Consider the following 19,050-nt stretch of genomic DNA (forward strand, 5'->3'; position numbering starts at 1 on the left):
TTGCCATTCAAACTCATCTTGAAAAGTGACTGTGCAAATGACAATTCCATCCTTTTAGTCAAATCCAGTTTATCTTTCTCAGCTTCCAACTCTTTACATACCCTTGCCTCAACCCACTGACTATACTCTTTAATACTATTTCCTTCTATAGTGGGCTTCATTTTCTTTCATCAGCTAGCTTTATTCTTTGCTGTACCTGTAAACTCTTCAGTCTTCCTCTTAAAAACACTGTTACTCAAATGAAACTATTAAAAAATGATTTAGCAATCCATAATCAATCCTAGCTAATGATCTCACTTTCTTCTTTTTAAAGCTAAACTTTGTGAAAAAATGACCCATCTCTTCAGCCTCTACTTCTCCATAATCCACTCTGACAATCTCGCTACTTACCTCATCCTGAGAGTTTGTGCCAGCAACTTTTGAATCACAAAATTAAACAGCCTTCTCTGAGTCTCTCTACTAATGTGATGCTCCTTACCAACTATTCCTTCTTTCTTGTGATTCCTCAGCTTTCATCTTTACTTTCTTCATACTTTTCTGTTGGGTAACTCTATAGTAGCTTTTCATCTTATTTGTGAATTGCACACATTCCCCTCAAAGATGTGACTCTTACTAGGTTGGTATCTTGCTCTCGCTCTCTTTCTCTCTCTCTCTTTCTCTCTCTCTCTCTCTCTCTCTCTCTCTCTCTCTCTCTCTCTCTCTCACACACACACACACACACACACACACACACACACGTACGTATGTACATATATACTCTTCAAAATGTTATTTATCTACTACAATGACACAAAGTCAGAAACAGAACCAAGCAATGTCTTCTGATTAACATTATGGAATAATTTATATAATTTTTTATTTTTATTTAAGGGATTATTTACCTGATAAATCACTCTATTATTTACTTCAATTATTAATTTGTTAGAAAAATTTTCAATATATTGAGATATTCGTCACTAATAACATGTCTAAAACAATGCAAATTGGCTAACGAGAAACAAATAAATAAAGATTTGTAACACAGTCTTTTTCTCCATACCTTCCAATAGTAGCTTTGCCTTCATTTTTCACAGACTGATAAATCTTTCTCTCTTCATCTGAAAGTGTAATGTGCTGAATGAATACTTTACGTTCTGGTAACTCCAAAACAGGTTTTCCTTTAATTTTGCTTGTCTTTGTTCGTCTAAGTGTTATATTTTTAATTAGGGACTGTAAGCGCCTAAACAAAAATAAAGCAAATAATTATGTCATTTTTGATTTTTATATAAGCTAATCAAATAGAAACAAAACGTATTTTTAGTTTATTACTGTATAATCTTAAAAGTTTTTTTAAAACTCATTTGGATCTTTAATTAATCTGATAATTAGGAATTTTCTACAGTAGCAAGTGCACTGAAATTTCCCTTCAATTCCATACTTATCATTGTTTAATCTTCTTATAACTTATCTTTACTTGTCTTATGCTCTTCTCTCCATTTTTACTCTAGTCATTAACCTTTACTTTCTCCATTGTCTTGTCAACTATATTACTCAACAGTTAACACTCAAACTCTAACCAAGCACCAATGAAGTACCAAGTACTTTACTAAATACTCTAAGAATACAAATATGGAAAAGATCCTACCTTATGAGAGCCAAAATAAAGTTTTTCTCTTTGTAAGTTAAAAAAGCCTGTCTTCCACAATATGAAAATTAAACATATAATATGAAAATCAAATTTTTAAAATGCAGTAAGTAGTCCCCAGATAAAAACATGAGAATTCAGAAGTGTATGAAATGTCTTCTCAATACCATAATCTTCACATTCCCCCCAATGTCAGAAAAAAAGAGGGCATGTTACTTCCTTAAAAAATGTTTTCCTTAACTTGAAATACAGTTTCTTAACGTGGAGTGGAGACTAAAATCCAGAATTAAGTAAAAATAGTAACAGAAGACTATCCAGCTTAATTGAGCTAATAAATCAGCTGTCATGAAATTACTCACCTAAGTCCTGCTTCATCTCCCATTGTAACAGGACGCTGTATTGTTCTGTGCCACCATTCTCTATCAAGAAATGGTTTAAGTTTTAAGAAGGAAAGAAGAGACCACAAGTCCTTCAAAGAATTCTGAATAGGAGTACCTAAACACAAACAGGAGACAGTTAAACTTTGGTTTTGCTGATGTGTGTGTGTGTGTGTGTGTGTGTGTGTGTGTGTGTGTGTGTGTGTTGTGATGCTGGAGATCAAACCTGAGGGCTCAGACTTACTAGGAAAATGCTCCACATATGAGCCAGATTCACAGCTCCAGTTACAACTCTGAAGCACAGCATCTGACAGGACTGTCTACCTTGCCTAATCAGAGACAAGAGCTGAAAAATGGATACTTCACATCAGGCACACCATCAGGCTGTGCCAATAACCCCCTGTGAATCACATACACATCTCCAAGTACAGTTTTGGCATAACTTTTAGTTCCCACTTGCCATACTAAGAAAAAGGTCATAAACCCAGTAAATTCAACTTTCTCTTTACAAAGTACATTACTTTCCGAGCTGTTAAGTAAACTGCAGTAACAAGAAAAAAAAAACTGCAACTAATTTATTCTCTTTCCCACATTCTAGTAAAGGTGTCATGAGCAGCAAATAGGTCCCAAAATGGGTAACAAAAAAAATTCAAAACTCTCATTAATGGATTAGTGTCTACTCTTTCCAGAAGTTCAAGAAAATTACAGTGATCATTCCATAAATCAACTATAAACCAAAGGTTGTTATATTGGGGCTGGGGATTTAGCTCAGTGGCATAAGAACCTGCCTTGCAAGCAGGCAGTCGTGAGTTCGATCCCTGGTACCGATAAAAAAAAAAAAACAAGGTTGTTATAACATGGGTAATTTGAGGAACAAGTCAAAACATTTTATTAAATGACTTATGATTAATTTTGGAACAGACACATTCACTTGCCAAACTGATACATTTTAAAGAATTAAATTTTTAAAAGTTGTTCCTTTTTTCTTGTGCCAGGGATCAAACTGATAACTCTGTGCTTGCCAGGCAGACACTATACCACTGAGCTATATCCCTGGCTAAAAGTTTAATATAAGATGCTCATTTCTGGGGCCAGGGATATAGCTCAGTGGCATAAGTGCCTTCCTGACAAGTGCAAGGTCCTGAGTTTGATTCCAGGTACCCCCAAAAATCTGCTCATTTCTACCATTTTTATGCAACACCCTACTAGAGGTCTCAGCTAGAGTAATTAGGCAAAAGAAGAAAGTACACTCAAATTGGAAAAGAGGAAGTCAAATTTTCACTTTTTACAAGATGACATTTTATATTTAGAAAACCCCACACTTCAATAAAATAATAAATTCTTCAAACTTTAGGATAAAAAAATCCAAAAATTGTTGCATTTCTATAAAACCAGAGCAAATTCTCTGAAAAAAACACCAAGAAAGCAATCTCTGGCTTGGGATTTAACTCAGTGGCATAAGCACCTGCATGGCAAGCACAAGGTGGTGAGTTCAATCCTCAGTACAAAAAAAAAAAAAAGACAGAAAGCAATCTCATTTATAACACCTACCACAAACAACACAACTGAGGAATAAACTGAACCAAAAATGAAAGACCTCTACAATGAAACAGTAATAAAAAGAACTGAAAAGAGCACAAAAAATATGAACCCCACACAGTCTTGGTTACTTTTCCCTCCTGGTAGCAGGGATGTAATTTTGAGGAACATATTTTCTATGCTGCTTCTTGTGATGCCCTCAGACTATCTTTTATCTCAGCAGTAGGGATCTCCTCAGGTGTATCTTTGCAGTCCACAGTTTTACTGGAGCTTTCTTTCTGTCCAAATTCACAATATTTTGAGTCATTGTAAAGCCTCCAAGAATAGTCATGCCACAGCCTCAACTTTAGACTGCCTTGAAATTTCTTCTGCCAGATTAATTTTACTGCCCTAAATCTCAGGCAGAGTCCCTAGACATGAGCAAAATGCAGACAAACTTTCTGACAAGCTGTAACACATATTATCTAGAGTCCAACAACCAATGCAGTCCTTTCGCCCAGCAGAAATCTCCCAAACCTGGTCTTTACCAGCAGTATTTCTATCAGCCTTTTGGTCTTCCAAGCTCTGACCAGAATCTCCCATACAAAACAGCCTAAGGCCTCCCAGCTCTGCTCTTTCAGAAGACGTCTCTGAACCTTTCTAAACTCTTCCCACAAGCCATTCCCAAAGGCTCTTGAACCACAAGGTCAGGTACGGTCACAGCAATAGCCTCCTTTCTCTGGTACCAAATTCTGGAACATGGAACAGCTGCCACCATTACAGAACATGATGCTTTGCAGTATTCTCAAAGCAAAGTCTTTTATACCCAGGTCCCACCTGAAACAGATACATTGAAAAACGTCCACACCATCTAAAGTGATATATAGATTCAATAAAATCTTTATTAAAACACCAATGACATTCTTTACAAAACTAGAAAAAAAAATCCTAAAATCCACATAGAAGCAAAAAAATATCCATCATAATCAAAGCAATGTTGAGCAAAAACAACAAATCAGGAAGCATTATACAATCTAACCTACAAATCTACTAAGTAATTAACACAGCATGGTAATGAAACAGTTTAGAGAATAAGTAAACCCATACACCCACAGCCAAATGATCTTCAACAAAGATACTAAGAACATGCATTAGGTAAAGGACAACCTTTTCAAAAAATAGTGCAGGAAAAATGGATATCCCCACATATAAGAATAAAACTAGACCTCTGTCTTTCACCATTTACAAAAATGAACTTAAAATTGATTAGAGACTTAAATGCAAGACCTGAAAGTAATAAAGCTAGTATAAGAAAACTAAATGAAATGGTTTAGGAACTGGCATGGCCAACAGGTTTTGTATCAAACCCACACAGCACAGGAAATAAAAGCAGAAGTAAACAAATAGGATTATATCAAGTTAACAAGTTTCACATAATAAAACAATCAACAGGGTGAAAAGACAACCCAAAGTGTAAGAGAAATATACCAGGACCTGACAAGGGCATTAATATCCAGAATATGTAAGAAACACCACTCAATAGCAAAACATAAAAACAACATTGAATAATCTGATTCAAAGATGGGCAACAGACTTAAGTAGCTATTTCTCAAAAGAAAACATCTAAATGACCAATAGATATTAAATGGAAAATGGTCAATATTACTAATGATCAGGAACATGCAAATCAAAACTACACTGAAATATCACCTCATTCAAGTTAAAATAACTATCATCAAAAAGACAAACTATAAATGCCGCCATCACTATCATAAAAAAGACAAACTATAAATGCCGCCAGGATGTAGGAACAAGAGAACATTTATATACCAGTGGTGGATAATATAAATAAATATAGTCATCAAAAACTATGGAAAGTATTATGCAATATTAAAAAGTCGATACTGCTGGGCATGTGATGCATGCCTGTAATCTTAGCTCTTGGTAGGCTGAGGCATGAGGATTGTTGCAAGTTCAAAACCAGCCGAGACTACAAAGTGAGCTCAAGGCCAGCCTCAACCGCATAATGAGATCTTGTCTCAAAAACACCAAAAAATAAAAAATAAATAATAATGGGGGCCTAGGGATTTAGCTTAGTGGCATAAGCGCCTGCCTGGCAAGTGCGAGGTCATGAGTTCAATCCCCGGTACCAAAAAAAGAAAAAGCTGATGCTATAAGAAAATGAGAGGAAAATGGTGGCTATTAGAGGGTGGGGAGAGTTGGGGGAGAAAAGGATACGGAAAAATTAGATGATCACTCAATTACTCAATTGGTACTAAGTTATAGTTATATGTTCTAGTGTCCTATCACACAATAGGATGACTACAGACAATAAATTTGCACTGAACATTTCAAAAAATGTAGAAGATTGTGTTTTCTTTTCTTTTCTTTTTTTTTTTTTTCTTGGTACCAGGGATTGAACTCATGACCTTGTGCTTGTCAGGCAGGTGCTTATGCCACTGAGCTAAATCCCCAGCCCTAACGACTGTGTTTTCATCACAAAGAAAAATTCGCTCCGGGGATAAACATGCTTACCCTAATTTGAATATCACACAAGTACACTTATCAAAACATCACATGGTACCTCATAAATATGTGTAGTATTTACGTGTCAAATTTAAAAAACAATTTTAAAAGTGTTAAAGGTTTAATGCTATGATTACCTACCAGTCAATACCCATCTTCTTTCTGCTTCTAAATCAAGTACAGCTTTTGTCTGCTGGGCATTTGGATTTCGTATAGCATGGCCTTCATCCAGGATCACTCTCAGCCACTTTATGCCATGCAGTGGACTATCACCTTTAGTCTGAAATAAATGATTCATATAAATTAAGACACCCAGAACTGGGCAATAAGATCAAAGCAGTAGGCATCTATTGTAGGCAGGGTTTACAAAGAAAACATTTTAATACAGGTAACAGGAATTTTAATACAGGTAGTTTAACACAGGTAATACATGTAATTTATGGAATTATTTTATAACAGTCACCTAAAGAGTCAAGCACGAAAAATTCAGCAAATCTGTCCACACACTAAGGACCCCAAAGAATCCAGCCAAGAGCTGGATCCCATGGCAACATCCTGCATGAGCCTGGCTGAAGACCTAGAGCCCATGACAGTGCTGCCCTCCGGCCCCACAACTCCAGCTGAAGGCCTAGCACCCACAGTATCTCATGCAAATCTGTTTCACAGATCTACATTGGGAGGGCCCAAAGGTCAGTGGTGGAAGCTAGAAAGTCTACACCAGAGGAACGAAAGATCTGTGCCAATAGGCTGAGAGTTCTGCACTGGAGCCAGGAAGCAATGCTTAAAGTGAGGACCAGAGCTCCTCCAAAAAGTACCACAGTTATCCTCGGTGACAGCAAGCTCCTGAGTTCCTTCAATGATGAGAATAGCTGAGTTCATATCTGGAAAAAAGTATGACAAGCTTCACCTGAAGAACCAACAGCAACAAGAGAACCAACAACATCACTTCTTCCTTTCCAGTTGTCCTTTTTAGGGTTGCTGGCAACAATGCTCAGGTGGGCCCTCCGCACTCAGCACCATGCTGATTCAGTTCTGCTGGTTGTTTTAAGTTGACCACCAGTTATCAGTCCACAACAACATCACAATTCCAGACTTCAACTGTAAAACTACAGCGATAAAAGCAGCATGGCACAAAAGCACACATGTAGATCAACAAAACAGACTGGCAGATGCAGAAACTCCAGGCACATTCCAAAATCTAATCTTTGACAAAGGGGCCAAAAGCATGCTAGAGCAAAGAGTCTCTTTAACAAGTGATGCTGAGAAAAGCAGCTATGCACCTGCAGAAGATTGAACCTAGATCCGTATTTCTTACCATATTTGAAACTAAAATCAAAATGGTTTAAGGATCTAAATGTTCACACAGAAACAGCCTACTAAGAAATAAAATAGGTAAAACTCTTGAAGCCAGGTGTTGCACAAGATATAACACCAAGAATCAATAAATGGGATTATAGAACTCAAAACAAGTTAGATCAACCAAAATAAAAGACCCAATCAAAAAATGAGCATCTGAAATGAAGAGACACTTCTCAGAGAAATACAAATGGCCAATAAAATACCTAAGTGGCACCCAAAGATTCAAGAGCGGCAAGGTCATTGGAAGTGAGTGCTGGCGCCCATGGACTTATCCACATCTTCTGAGGGAAGCTGCTTATCTCCAGCCTGCACACTGGACTGCGAGGCAGCCCTGCTGCAGTAAGCAACCGACAGAGAGGACAGCAAAATTTACTGACAGAAGCTTACAAACCGGAGGAAAATTTTTTGTCTGTGGAAATTCAAGGATCTCCAGAAGTTGCCTTTGGAACTGCACACATTATGGAAGCTTTTGGAAAGTACAGCGCTGCACCTGCTTATGTCCAAGGAAAAAGCTTTTGCAATAATTGTAATACCATATTTCTCCATCACTTTCAGGCAATTTGAAAAGAACACATGGAGATGATGACGATTCTGGCCACACACAAGTGGCAAGTGCACAGAATGGTTGACTCAAAAGGAGCATTATGTAGGGTGTGAATTTTGATTTGGGCAGAGAAAGTACTGAAGAAGATAATAATGTAAAATGATAAAAACATAAGAAGTTTCTTTTCAATTATATGTTGCTTCCAGACACATTTTTCTGCAACTTTTTGTGCAATATTTAACATGATGTTGGACTTCTACAACAGATGGCACTAATGGTTTTACTCTTTTTTCTTTTTATTAACTTTACAGTTTTGTTATAAATCAAGAATTTTTGTACTTGCAAAGAGTATATTGTAATGCTGTACTTTTCATACTTAAAATTTACATGATACAAGGTTATTATGTTCAAGTACAAGCTGGGGGAACTTTTACAAATTTTGGGTAATTTATTTTTTAAAAAAGTTGCCAGGGGCTTGCTAAAAATTGTGTTCTACACAATTTTTGAAAATAATTTTACAGTTACATTTTGTGATGGAGTGTCTTGCAAAAACATTAACAAAATGCAGGAATCTGCCAGCTTTCAGTATTAAATCAATAAATTAATGACCATTTAAAAAATTTGTGATCCCTTCTTAGCTAACTATTCTTACTTTTACTTCTAACTAATGCTTCGTTATAATGCCCACAATTTTTTTATACTATACAAAAATAAATAGGGTTTACTTATCAAAAAAGGTGTGTTGCTTTATAGTACCAAATGCTGAAAAATAAGAGTAGAATTATGATTTTCCTATCACTTTTTCTTTTGAAGCACATAAATTCTTTTTGTTTTTACAGTCAGGATCTTGCTTTATAACTCAGGCAGGCCTCCAACTTGGCATTCTCCTGCCTCACTCTCTTGAGTGCTAGGTTATAGGACAGAAACACGTAAATCTTTATACCAAGTTCTTATGCAGTGTAAAACAGGACAGCCAACTTTCTATTTCCTGTCCTCATCTCTGAAGTTTGGTTCACAGCAAAAAAAGGCTCTCTGCAGAGCCTTTTCCACTGTCCTCAATCACTGAGCAACATCCCCAACTCTTTTTTATTTTTTGACACAAGGTCTTGCTGGGTTGTCCAGGCTGGACTGAAGCCTGGGATCCTCTCTGCCTCAGCCTTCTGAGTGTCAGCATTGCAGGAATACACTGAGTCCAACTTCCTACTGTATTATAAAATATTGCTGGTGGTTTGTAGTGGAGAGCTCCACAGAAGTCAGATGCAATCAGGCCCTGCTGGATTCTGCTGTCCACCTGGAGCTCTGTGATATCGATGAAGGTCTCCTCTACCAAGGAGGCTATGCTCGCTTTCTTTTCGCTTCAGTCGTACTTTGTTTGTGTTTGTTTTTTCAGAATTTCCTAGCTTTTTTTTTTGTCTGAAGGTACTAAGTGGAATACAATAAACCAGTGTAGGACTGCTTTTTTCTACTGAAGCCCCCTCAAAAGAAAAGTGCCTTCCACCATGTAAAAAATGTTGGGAAGGAAAGAGAATTAAGAAGCCAAACCATGCCTTCCCGTGAGTCAGGGCCAGCCATGGGGAACAGGAAGAGAATCAAGAAATCAAGCCACACCTTCCCCTGAGTCAGCCAGTGTTCAGGTTGGGAGACAAGAAGCACCCTACCCACCAGCAACTGGCTGATTCAGAGGAACTCAAGATGACATGATAGCAACAGAAGTGAAAGGAATAGCTTGATGCTTGTATTGTTTGACCTTGCAGGCCTGGGGTTGTTGGTCTGGGCATCTATTTGGAGGTTGGCAATGTGCAGTGCGGCAACTATGGGGGATTTCCTTTTGTTTTGTTTTTGAAATCCAACTTTTTTTTAATATTTATTTTCTTTCTTTTTTTTTTTTTTTTTTTTTTTTTTTGGTAGTACTGGGGATCGAACTCACGACCTCGCACGTTCCAGGCAGGTGCTTATGCCACTGAGCTAAATGCTTGGCCCCCAATGTTTTGTTTGGTTTCACTGTTTTAATTCTGTATCTGGCAATCTAAAGATATGCAATATAACAACTATTGTTAAATTCCTATCATCTTGTTCTGAAAACGTATATTGCCACAGTTGTTTTTTGTTGTCATTTTGCTTTTGTCATTATTTTTTTTTGGGGGGGGGGCTAGTTTACTTCTTTATTTTTCTGTTTTCTCTTTAAAATAAAAAAATTTTTAAAAAATGCTAATCCTCATGAGCCTCTAATAAATTAGTACTATATGTAGGATAGTGAAGAGCTCATAACATTTTTTCTAATTTATTTTGTTTATAAACCATAAATTTTAAAAATGTGCATCTGAAATGAACAGATATTTTCCAGATGAAAAAATATAACAGCAAATATAAACATAAAGTTCAGTAACACTGGTCATTCAAGAAATGCAAATTAAAACAACACTCAGGTTCCAGTTCACTCTCAAGAGAATGCCTATCAAGAAACCAACCAATAACAAATGCTGGCACAGCTATTACGAAAAAAGAACCTTTGTACATTGTTGGTGGGAGTATAAATGGGTACAACGGCTATAAAAATCATTAGAGATTCCTCAAAATATTAAAACTATAAATTTCATTTGACCCAGCTATTCCCTTTCTAGGTATCTTCCTGTAAGAGTTAAAGTCATCATGCCATAGTGATGCTTGCATAACCATGTTTATAGCAGTACAATTTATAGTGGTTAAATCTTGAAAACAGACCACTGGCTCATCAACAGATGCATAAAGAAAATGTAGTACTCATTATACACAATGGAGTACTATTTTCTGCCATAAAGGTTAAACTGAGACATTCCTAAATGGTTGCATCTCAAGACCATAATCTTAATTAAAATAAATCAGACACACAAGTTTAAATAGCATATTGGTTCTCTTATGTAAGAAGCCCAAACTGCATGTAAGGAGCAAAACCAAGAATAGCTATTAGGAAGTAGGATGAACTTCTTCAAATGGGAAGGGGAACAAAAAAGGAGGAAGGCAAGGAAGGGAAAAGAAATTTCAAAAAAGAATTGAGAAAAAAATGGAAATAGCTTTTCTAAATAGGGAAGAGAAGAAGGGCTGAAGGGAGGGAAAATGAATGGAAAAAAAAACTAAAACATTATTTTGTACAAGTACGAATTCCCCATGATAAATATGATCATTACATATGACAAACATGCACTAACAAAAAAATTAAAATAAAAAAAATACAACAAAAATGTCAAATATCTCTAGCTATTACAAAAATGCACATTAACACTGAGATTTCATCTTATTCCAGAAAAAATTATTATTTATTTTATTATTTTATTATTATTTATTATTATTATTTCAGCTATCACCAAGAGATCAAATGATAATAAACACTGGTGAGATTGCAGGAAAAAAGGGAACCCCTCTACATTGTTGGTAGGAATATAAACTAATACATTACTATGTGAATCAGTACAGAGATATCTCAAAAACTAAAAACAGAAATTCCATTTTACCAGCTGTTTCTCTTCTAGGTATTTGTCTGAATGAGCTAAAGATATCATATTATAATGTTAAACAAACATCCATGTCTGTAACAGCATAATTCCTAACAGCTAAATTTTAGAAGCAGCGTATATAATCATCTACAGATAAGTGATGGAGAAAATATGATATTTATACACAATGGAGTGTATAAAGGTCAAATCTGAGTCATTTGTAGGAAAATGGATGCATCTTGAGACCATAATGTTAAGTGAAATAAATTAGACACATAACTTAAAAATTGCATGGTTTTACTTACATGAGAAATCCCAAGTATAAATAAAGGACAAAATAAAAGACAGACAATAGGAAATAGGCAGACAGATTTTTCACAAAATGGAAGGAAATCAAGAGATGGAAGGGAACAGAAAGGAATGAAAAATACAATTGAAATATTCACATAATCATTGAACAGAATGGTTTGCACTGTCAATGTTTGAGTGTTTATCCTCTTTTTATGCTTTGATTTTGTAAATTGAACAACTATTTCTAAGATGACAATATATAATGTATCAACTAGTGATTTCTTAGTGTTACTTTTTCTTTTTTTTGAATTCTGCATTATTCTTTTTTTGTTGTTTTCTTTCTTTCTTTAAATAATGATAAAAAAGACGTGTCATGTATATGGAAAATAAAATATGCACATATACCAACTCCCCACAATGAATGTGGGGATATTAATAAAATTAATTTTTAAAAGACTCAGCAAGGATTATATTTACTACAATTTATTTAATAATATTGCATTGTTATGGTTCTTTAATATCAACACAATGTGCCCACTACTGCTTTAAGAACATCTATTAAATTATTGAATATTCACAAGCTTAGAAAATTTTTATTTGTATTTTACACTTGAAAACATTGAAGTACAAGGTGCTAGATGTGTGATTCAGAGAACAGCAGAGATTACATTCAAACCCAACAAGTCTTTAGCTTTTTTTGAATCTCTATTATACATCAAATTATTCTACCTCAGAATAAAAGTTACGATATAAAAACTGTAGCTGTAACAATCAGTTTAATGTAAAACCTTGCTTTCTTTTATATAAAAAGCAATATTTATAGCACAACACTAGAGTTTGACTGAAAAGTATTTTAAAGAAGTTTTAATTGAACAGCTGAAACTATAAACAAGCACTGAAAAGGATTAGGAAACTCATTAATTGCAGCTATAAAAGAAGCTAACTGTAGAGCCTTGCATGGCAAGACATACCTATAATCCCAGTACTCTGAGAAGGGGAGACAGGAGGATCACAAATTTAATCCAACCTTGTTAATTTAGTGACTTAAAGAGATCTTGTCTCAAAATAAAAAAGAAAAAACATATAATTATGTTTATTATAATATATTTTATATATAAAATATTTATATTATATTTATATTTTATATTTATAAAATATATATTTTATATATAAAATATTTATTTTATATAAATAAAATATTTTATATAAAGTATAAAATATTTATTTATATATTTTTTTTCTTTTTTATTTTGAGACAAGGTCTCTCTAAGTCACTAAATTAACAAGGTTGGATTAAATCTGTGATCCTCCTGTCTTCTCCTAGTCGTGAGTTCGTCCCCAGTACTGATAAAAAAGGAAAAAGACCAAAAAAATAAAAATAAAAATAAATAAATAAAATATTTAAAAATGGGTGCTAAAGCCCTGAATTCAAACAGTTTCTTTTTAAATATTTAATATGGATCAATCATGACAAAATCAATCTTCCAAATTATGCATTTATTAATTGCTCTATGTATGTGAATGAGTGTGTGTGTGTGTGTGTGTGTGTGTGTGTGTGTGTATGGATAGTAGTTACAATTCAAACTGAAAATTAAATATTCTAACTGGAACATATTGCCAAATTAGTATAAAGAAGAAACAGTCTATTTTTTGTAATGTGTTAAAAAAATCCTGCTGACTTTTTATATATTCTTAAATACTTATGAAACAAAGAGCAATATAAAAATCTAGACTTCAGGACACTTTATAAACTTGAAGCACAGTTCTTAAATTCAACCTTTTTAAAAAAGTCAACCTTTAAAAATCTCTTAGGTATCAGCATACTTACTCCATAGTCATGAGTTAAAATATTGTATGTAGTCAAAACAATATCTTGTTTTGAAAGCAAGGCTGGGTCTCTAATACGATCAGGACCATAATAAACATAAAAATTCAAATGTACTTCTGGCTTTATATGCTGTCCAAGCTGGTCCTAAAAGAAAATTAGAAACATGTTTAATATACAGCAGGTTAATATCCAATTTATGTACATAAAAAGTGCAGTCCTGGCAGTCATATCACAAATGAAGCTACTCAAATGGCACAGAAACAATCTTCCTACCGTTCAATCTGAAATACCAAGAACAATAATAACTACACTGCTACATTATCAGGAAAACAGACACATAACACATTATAAAAACTTTTCCTGATCCTATCAATGAGAAACCACTTAATTTTCCAGAAAAAAAAATGAAACTTCTTTCAAACTGAAGTTAGTATTTCTAAAATGTAATATTTTAATAAAAAGGCTCTTTATAATGCTTTCAATGAGTTACTAGCAATAACATAAAAATTAAACATTAAAAGAATATCAACTAATATTTCAAAGGATATAGACAATGATCCAAGCACAGTATCTTGCCTTCATTTATTTAGTACATTCATTTAATGTATCTACTATTTACCAAGTATCAACCATAACAATGGATAATCTAAAAAGGGAAAAAATAAGAAACCATTCTTGCTTTTCTTGAGAACATGATAAACTTTTACAAATGTTTGTAAAATAAATCATGAAAAAAAATAGATTAAGAAGACTTTGAATAAGAAAAAAAATCATGATTATACTGGAGAAGAATGACAGTAGGGAGACCCAGGTGAAAAACTATGAGGTGACAGAAGAAGTAGAAAAAGAATGGGACGGACAGTTGGAACAGACAGATACTAAGAAAGGACTGCTGGGAGTTTGGGACTAATTAAACATGGGGCGTGAGGAAAAGAGAAAAGACAAAGTCTAATACTTCGCATGACTGCCTGGGAGAACCAAATGATAAAAGCATGCGGAAGTTTAACATACTCCTGCCAGTTTGAAGCAGTTGTGCTCCATGCATGACTGTCCTCTTGGGTGCCTTGTACCACTGGTGGTACAAAAGGATCTGATTGCTTTTATTGGTCTTTTTGCTAATCAATTAATAAAAACCCTATAAATGGACTAAATCTAGTTAGGTGTATGAAGCTGAGTGATTACCTCCCCAATAAAAATACTAATTAATACTACTCATATCAATTGAATTATTATATGAATCAACAAATTTAACTGAATTAAAAGATTTATTAATATTTGTGAATTTCCTTAAAATGTCTTATATATAAAGGCACTTGACCTGTACAGAATGTGCAAAACATACAACATGTTTGGCTTTTAGGGGGTTACAAATGGCACTCATTTTCTAAGATAGTCATACTTGTACCATTGAAGATTCAGGTTAAACATCAAAGAGAATGAATACACCTAGTGGGATGAACAGCTAATAAAAGGAAAAAAAAGTAATCAGTAAGGAAATTCATAAAATGACAAGAATAAGACACTACCATTGTAACTGTTTTTTAAAATTTTATTTAAAGAAAGACTAAACAAAACAGAAAATAGGCAGAAATAATACATACGTTCAGAGAAAAAAATAAACAGTAAGAAATCACTAGCTGATGTTTATATACTGTTGTTTTACAAATAGTTGTTCAAGATACAAAAATGGAACATGTAAAGTGGGAATTCAAACAGCGAGACTGCAAACAGTTCTGTTCAACTGTCCAACTAAAACTTAGTAACATGGTTGTCAATCCTATACATTTAAACATACATGCAGTTATCCATATCTTCATTTATGTTTAGACTAAACAAACTAAAGCAGGTTAAAATCATTCTGAACAAAGAATAATAGCATTGCTGGATTTCACATCATGATACTCTGTGATTAGCACTGGGTACTGTAGCATTGTAATTATTGATACAATGTGTCAACTTGAGAAATTTAGAAGCTTAACTGACTCCCCAGATCTACATCATAGGGTGTAGAGGACATGCCCCACGGTAGCTGTTTAGGTCCTAAGATGCTGCAATAATTGATTCATTGCATCAACTTGAGTAATTTAGAAGTTTATCTATGTGACTAAATCAGTTATACATCCTAGGATATAAAGGATCATCCTAGTACAGGTACCCTGCTTACAATATAAGAGAGGAAAAGAAGTTTGTCCCCTTCTGTTTTTCTTGTTGCTTCTGGTGTCTTCTGCTGCCATGCCACCACACTTTGGAGCCAACTGATTATGGACTGAACTCTACAAACTGTGAGCTAAATAAGCCCTTCCCTCTTTAACTTTGGATGATGAGTATTTTGTCCCAACAATGAAAGCAAAATAAAACAACCACCATTATTTACTCAATGTAAATGCTTTTAATTACTCAATCAAAAGACACAGATCGGCAGAATAACTCAAAAACACAAAACCCTATGATATGAAATATATAAGACACACATTTAATTTTTTTAAAGGCATGAATTAAAAATCAAAAGATAAAAACAATATTCTATGCAATAGGAACCCAGAAAAAAAGTAGGAATAGCTATCCCAATTTCAGACAAAAGGGATTTCAAGCCAAGAATGATCAAAAGAAGCAAAGAAGTATGCTACATATTAGTTAAGGGAACAATTTAACAGGAAGAGATAACAATTATAAGCACAGACATAACACACCAAATACCAGCACATCGAACTTCATAAAGCAAATACTAATGGACATGAAAATCAGATAAACACCAATACATTTTTACTGGTAAAACTCTATACAGCACCATCACAAATGGACAGATAAATGACCAAGAAAAAAAATCAAGGAGGAAATATCAGAGGTGAACCAAATCTTCAAGTAAATAAACTTACTGGACATCTACCAAGTGTTCCATTCAACACACAGAATACATATTCTCATCAGCACACAGAACTTTCTCCAAAACTGACCACATACTAGCCCATAAATCATGTTTAAGTAAATACAAATGAATCAAAATTATGCCATGTATGTTATCATAGTGTAATGAAACTAGAAATCAATCGCAAAAGATACCATAAAAACTAAGCAAACACATGGAAACTAAATAAAACCCTACTGAATGATCAATGGCTCACAGAAATTTAAAAAGTTACTACATAGTTCTACAATCAAACAATATTGCGAACACATGGAAACAATGAGGGCAGTCCTAAGAGGAAAGTTTGTAGCAGTGGATTCCCACCCATATCGTAAAAACAAAGCAAGTTCAAATGTGTAACCTACTGATGTATTTCAAGATCATAACAAACTATAATCTAAACCCAAAGCTAGCATGAGGAAGTAACAAAGATCAGAAAAGAAATTAATGAAACTGAAACTAAAACCATCATACGATCAATCAATAGAGTTGGTTCCCTGAAAAACTAAACAAAATAGACAAGCCATTAGTCTTCCTAAAATGAGAGAAAAGACCCAAATCCATGAAATTAGTAATGAAAAATGTAAAATTACATGCGATCTGTTCAAATCCAGGAGATCATGAGTAACTATTTTGAGAAACTACTCTTAACAAAATAGAAAATTCAAAAGAAATGCATAAATTCGTAGATACATATTGAACTATTAGGGCTGAACCAAGAAGATATAAAAATTTGATTATTCCAAGATCAATCAATGAAATTGAAAAATAAAAAGAATGACCAAGAAAAGCCCACATCCAGACAGAGTCACAGTCCAAATCTGTAAGAACTTTATGGAAGATCTAAGGCCAATATTCCTCAAACTCTGTAATGAAATCAAAAGGAAAGCAGTACTTTCAAAGGCATTCCTGGAAGAAAACATTACCTAGATTCTTAAACCTGAAAAAGACACAATCACAAAAGGAAGCTAAATGACACTCTCTTTAATGAACAAAATTACAAAAATCCTCAGCAAGACACTGGCAAACAGAATGCAGCAAATTGTCAAAAATATCACACCAAGACCAAGTAGGATTCATTCCAGGGATGTAAGGATGGTTCAATATATGCAAATCAATAAATGTAATACACAACATTAAATAGATGCAAGGACAAAAATCACCTGATCATCTCAATAGATAGAAAAAAACAGTTGACAAAATCCCAACATCCACTCGTGAAGAAAACAGACATAGTTTGACTTTATCTCGATCTGATGAATACCATCTATGAAAATCCATCAGCCAACAGCATACTAAATGAAGAGAAGCTGAAAGCTTTCCCTCTAACATCAGAAACAACACAATGGTATCTCCTATCACCATTCCTGTTCAATATACTTCTCAAAACGTTAGGCAGAGCACTTAGACACAAGAAAGAAAAGGGAATATGGATAGGAAAGGAAGAAATTAAATTATCATTTGTAGAGGTCATGATCCTCTACATAAAAGATCCCCAAATCTCCACCAAAAGATTCCTAGAATTAATAACCAAATTCAGTTGCATAGCGGGATACAAACTCAAAACTTGAAAATCAATAGCATTCCTGTACACCAATAACAAACTCAACCAAGAGAGAAGTTAAGGATACCTTTCATAACAGCATCAAGGAATATTAAATACTTAGAAATTAACTGAACCAAGGATATGAAAGACCTCTACAATCACAAGTACTTCAGAAAAAAAAAAAAGACTGAAAAGGATATCAGAAAATGGAAAGATACTCCCTATTTCTGAATAGGTAGAATCAGAGATTTGGGGGGGGGTGTCTTTTTGAGACAATGTGTCTCTATGCGGTTCAGTCAGACCTTGAGCTCACTTTGTAGCCCAGGCTGGTCTTGAACTCACAACAATCCTGCCTCAGCTTCCGGAGTGCTGGGATTACAGGCATGAGCCACTGGATAGGTGGAATCAATACAGTCAAAATGGTCATATGTACTTCCAAAACTGTTAAGACAGATTTAATACAATCCCACTCAAAGTAACAACAACATTCCTCACAGAACTACAGAAAATAATACTAAAATTCATGTGGAATCAGGAGACACCTAGAAGACTAAAAATTCTGGGCAACAAGAACAAAGGCGTGAGCATCACAATCCCAGATTTCAACAGCATTGTACTGGCCAAAAAAAAAAAAAAAAAAGTAAGACTTGTGGCTCGATGAGACGGAATAGAAGATGCTCAAGCAACTCCAGGCACATTCAGCTACTTTATCTAGAAAGATAGTCTCTACTACAACTGGTGTTGGCAAAACGTTACTCACATACCAAAAAGTGAAAGTAATTCCACATCTTTCAACATACACTAAACTAAAATCAAAATAGATCAGAGATTCAAATGTATAACAGAAACAATCTGCTGGAAGACAAAAAGAGGTAACTCTTGAAGGCCAATACACAAGGAAAAGACTTTCTGAACAGAACCCCAGTTGCACAAATAATACCAAGAATTAACAAATGGGATCACACCAAATTTAAAAGCTTCTGCCCAACAAATGAAATTACCAAAAGAAAGAAGAGACACCCTACAAAATGGGAAAAGTTTTGCCAGTTTCTCCTCAGAAAA

The 19,050-nt window shown here is 34.4% G+C and overlaps 1 protein-coding gene across 4 annotated transcripts in view; it reads right to left on the minus strand.

Moving 5' to 3' along the window:
• Hltf (helicase like transcription factor) overlaps positions 1–19,050 on the minus strand; it is a 95,476-nt gene that overhangs the window by 30,921 nt on the left and 45,505 nt on the right. For all 4 annotated transcript variants that reach the window (XM_013159901.2, XM_005006723.3, XM_013159900.3 and 1 more), the window contains 4 exons: positions 13,538–13,681; positions 6,187–6,325; positions 1,984–2,119; positions 1,040–1,219 (listed from right to left, as the gene is read on the minus strand). In XM_013159901.2, the coding sequence (XP_013015355.1) occupies positions 1,040–1,219; positions 1,984–2,119; positions 6,187–6,325; positions 13,538–13,681 (599 nt within the window). The remainder of the gene's footprint in view (positions 1–1,039; positions 1,220–1,983; positions 2,120–6,186; positions 6,326–13,537; positions 13,682–19,050) is intronic.

The sequence above is a fragment of the Cavia porcellus genome, unplaced genomic scaffold (genome assembly GCF_034190915.1).
Source record: "Cavia porcellus strain 051 isolate PalLab524CR breed Dunkin Hartley unplaced genomic scaffold, mCavPor4.1 scaffold_5, whole genome shotgun sequence".
NCBI lineage: Eukaryota > Metazoa > Chordata > Mammalia > Rodentia > Caviidae > Cavia > Cavia porcellus.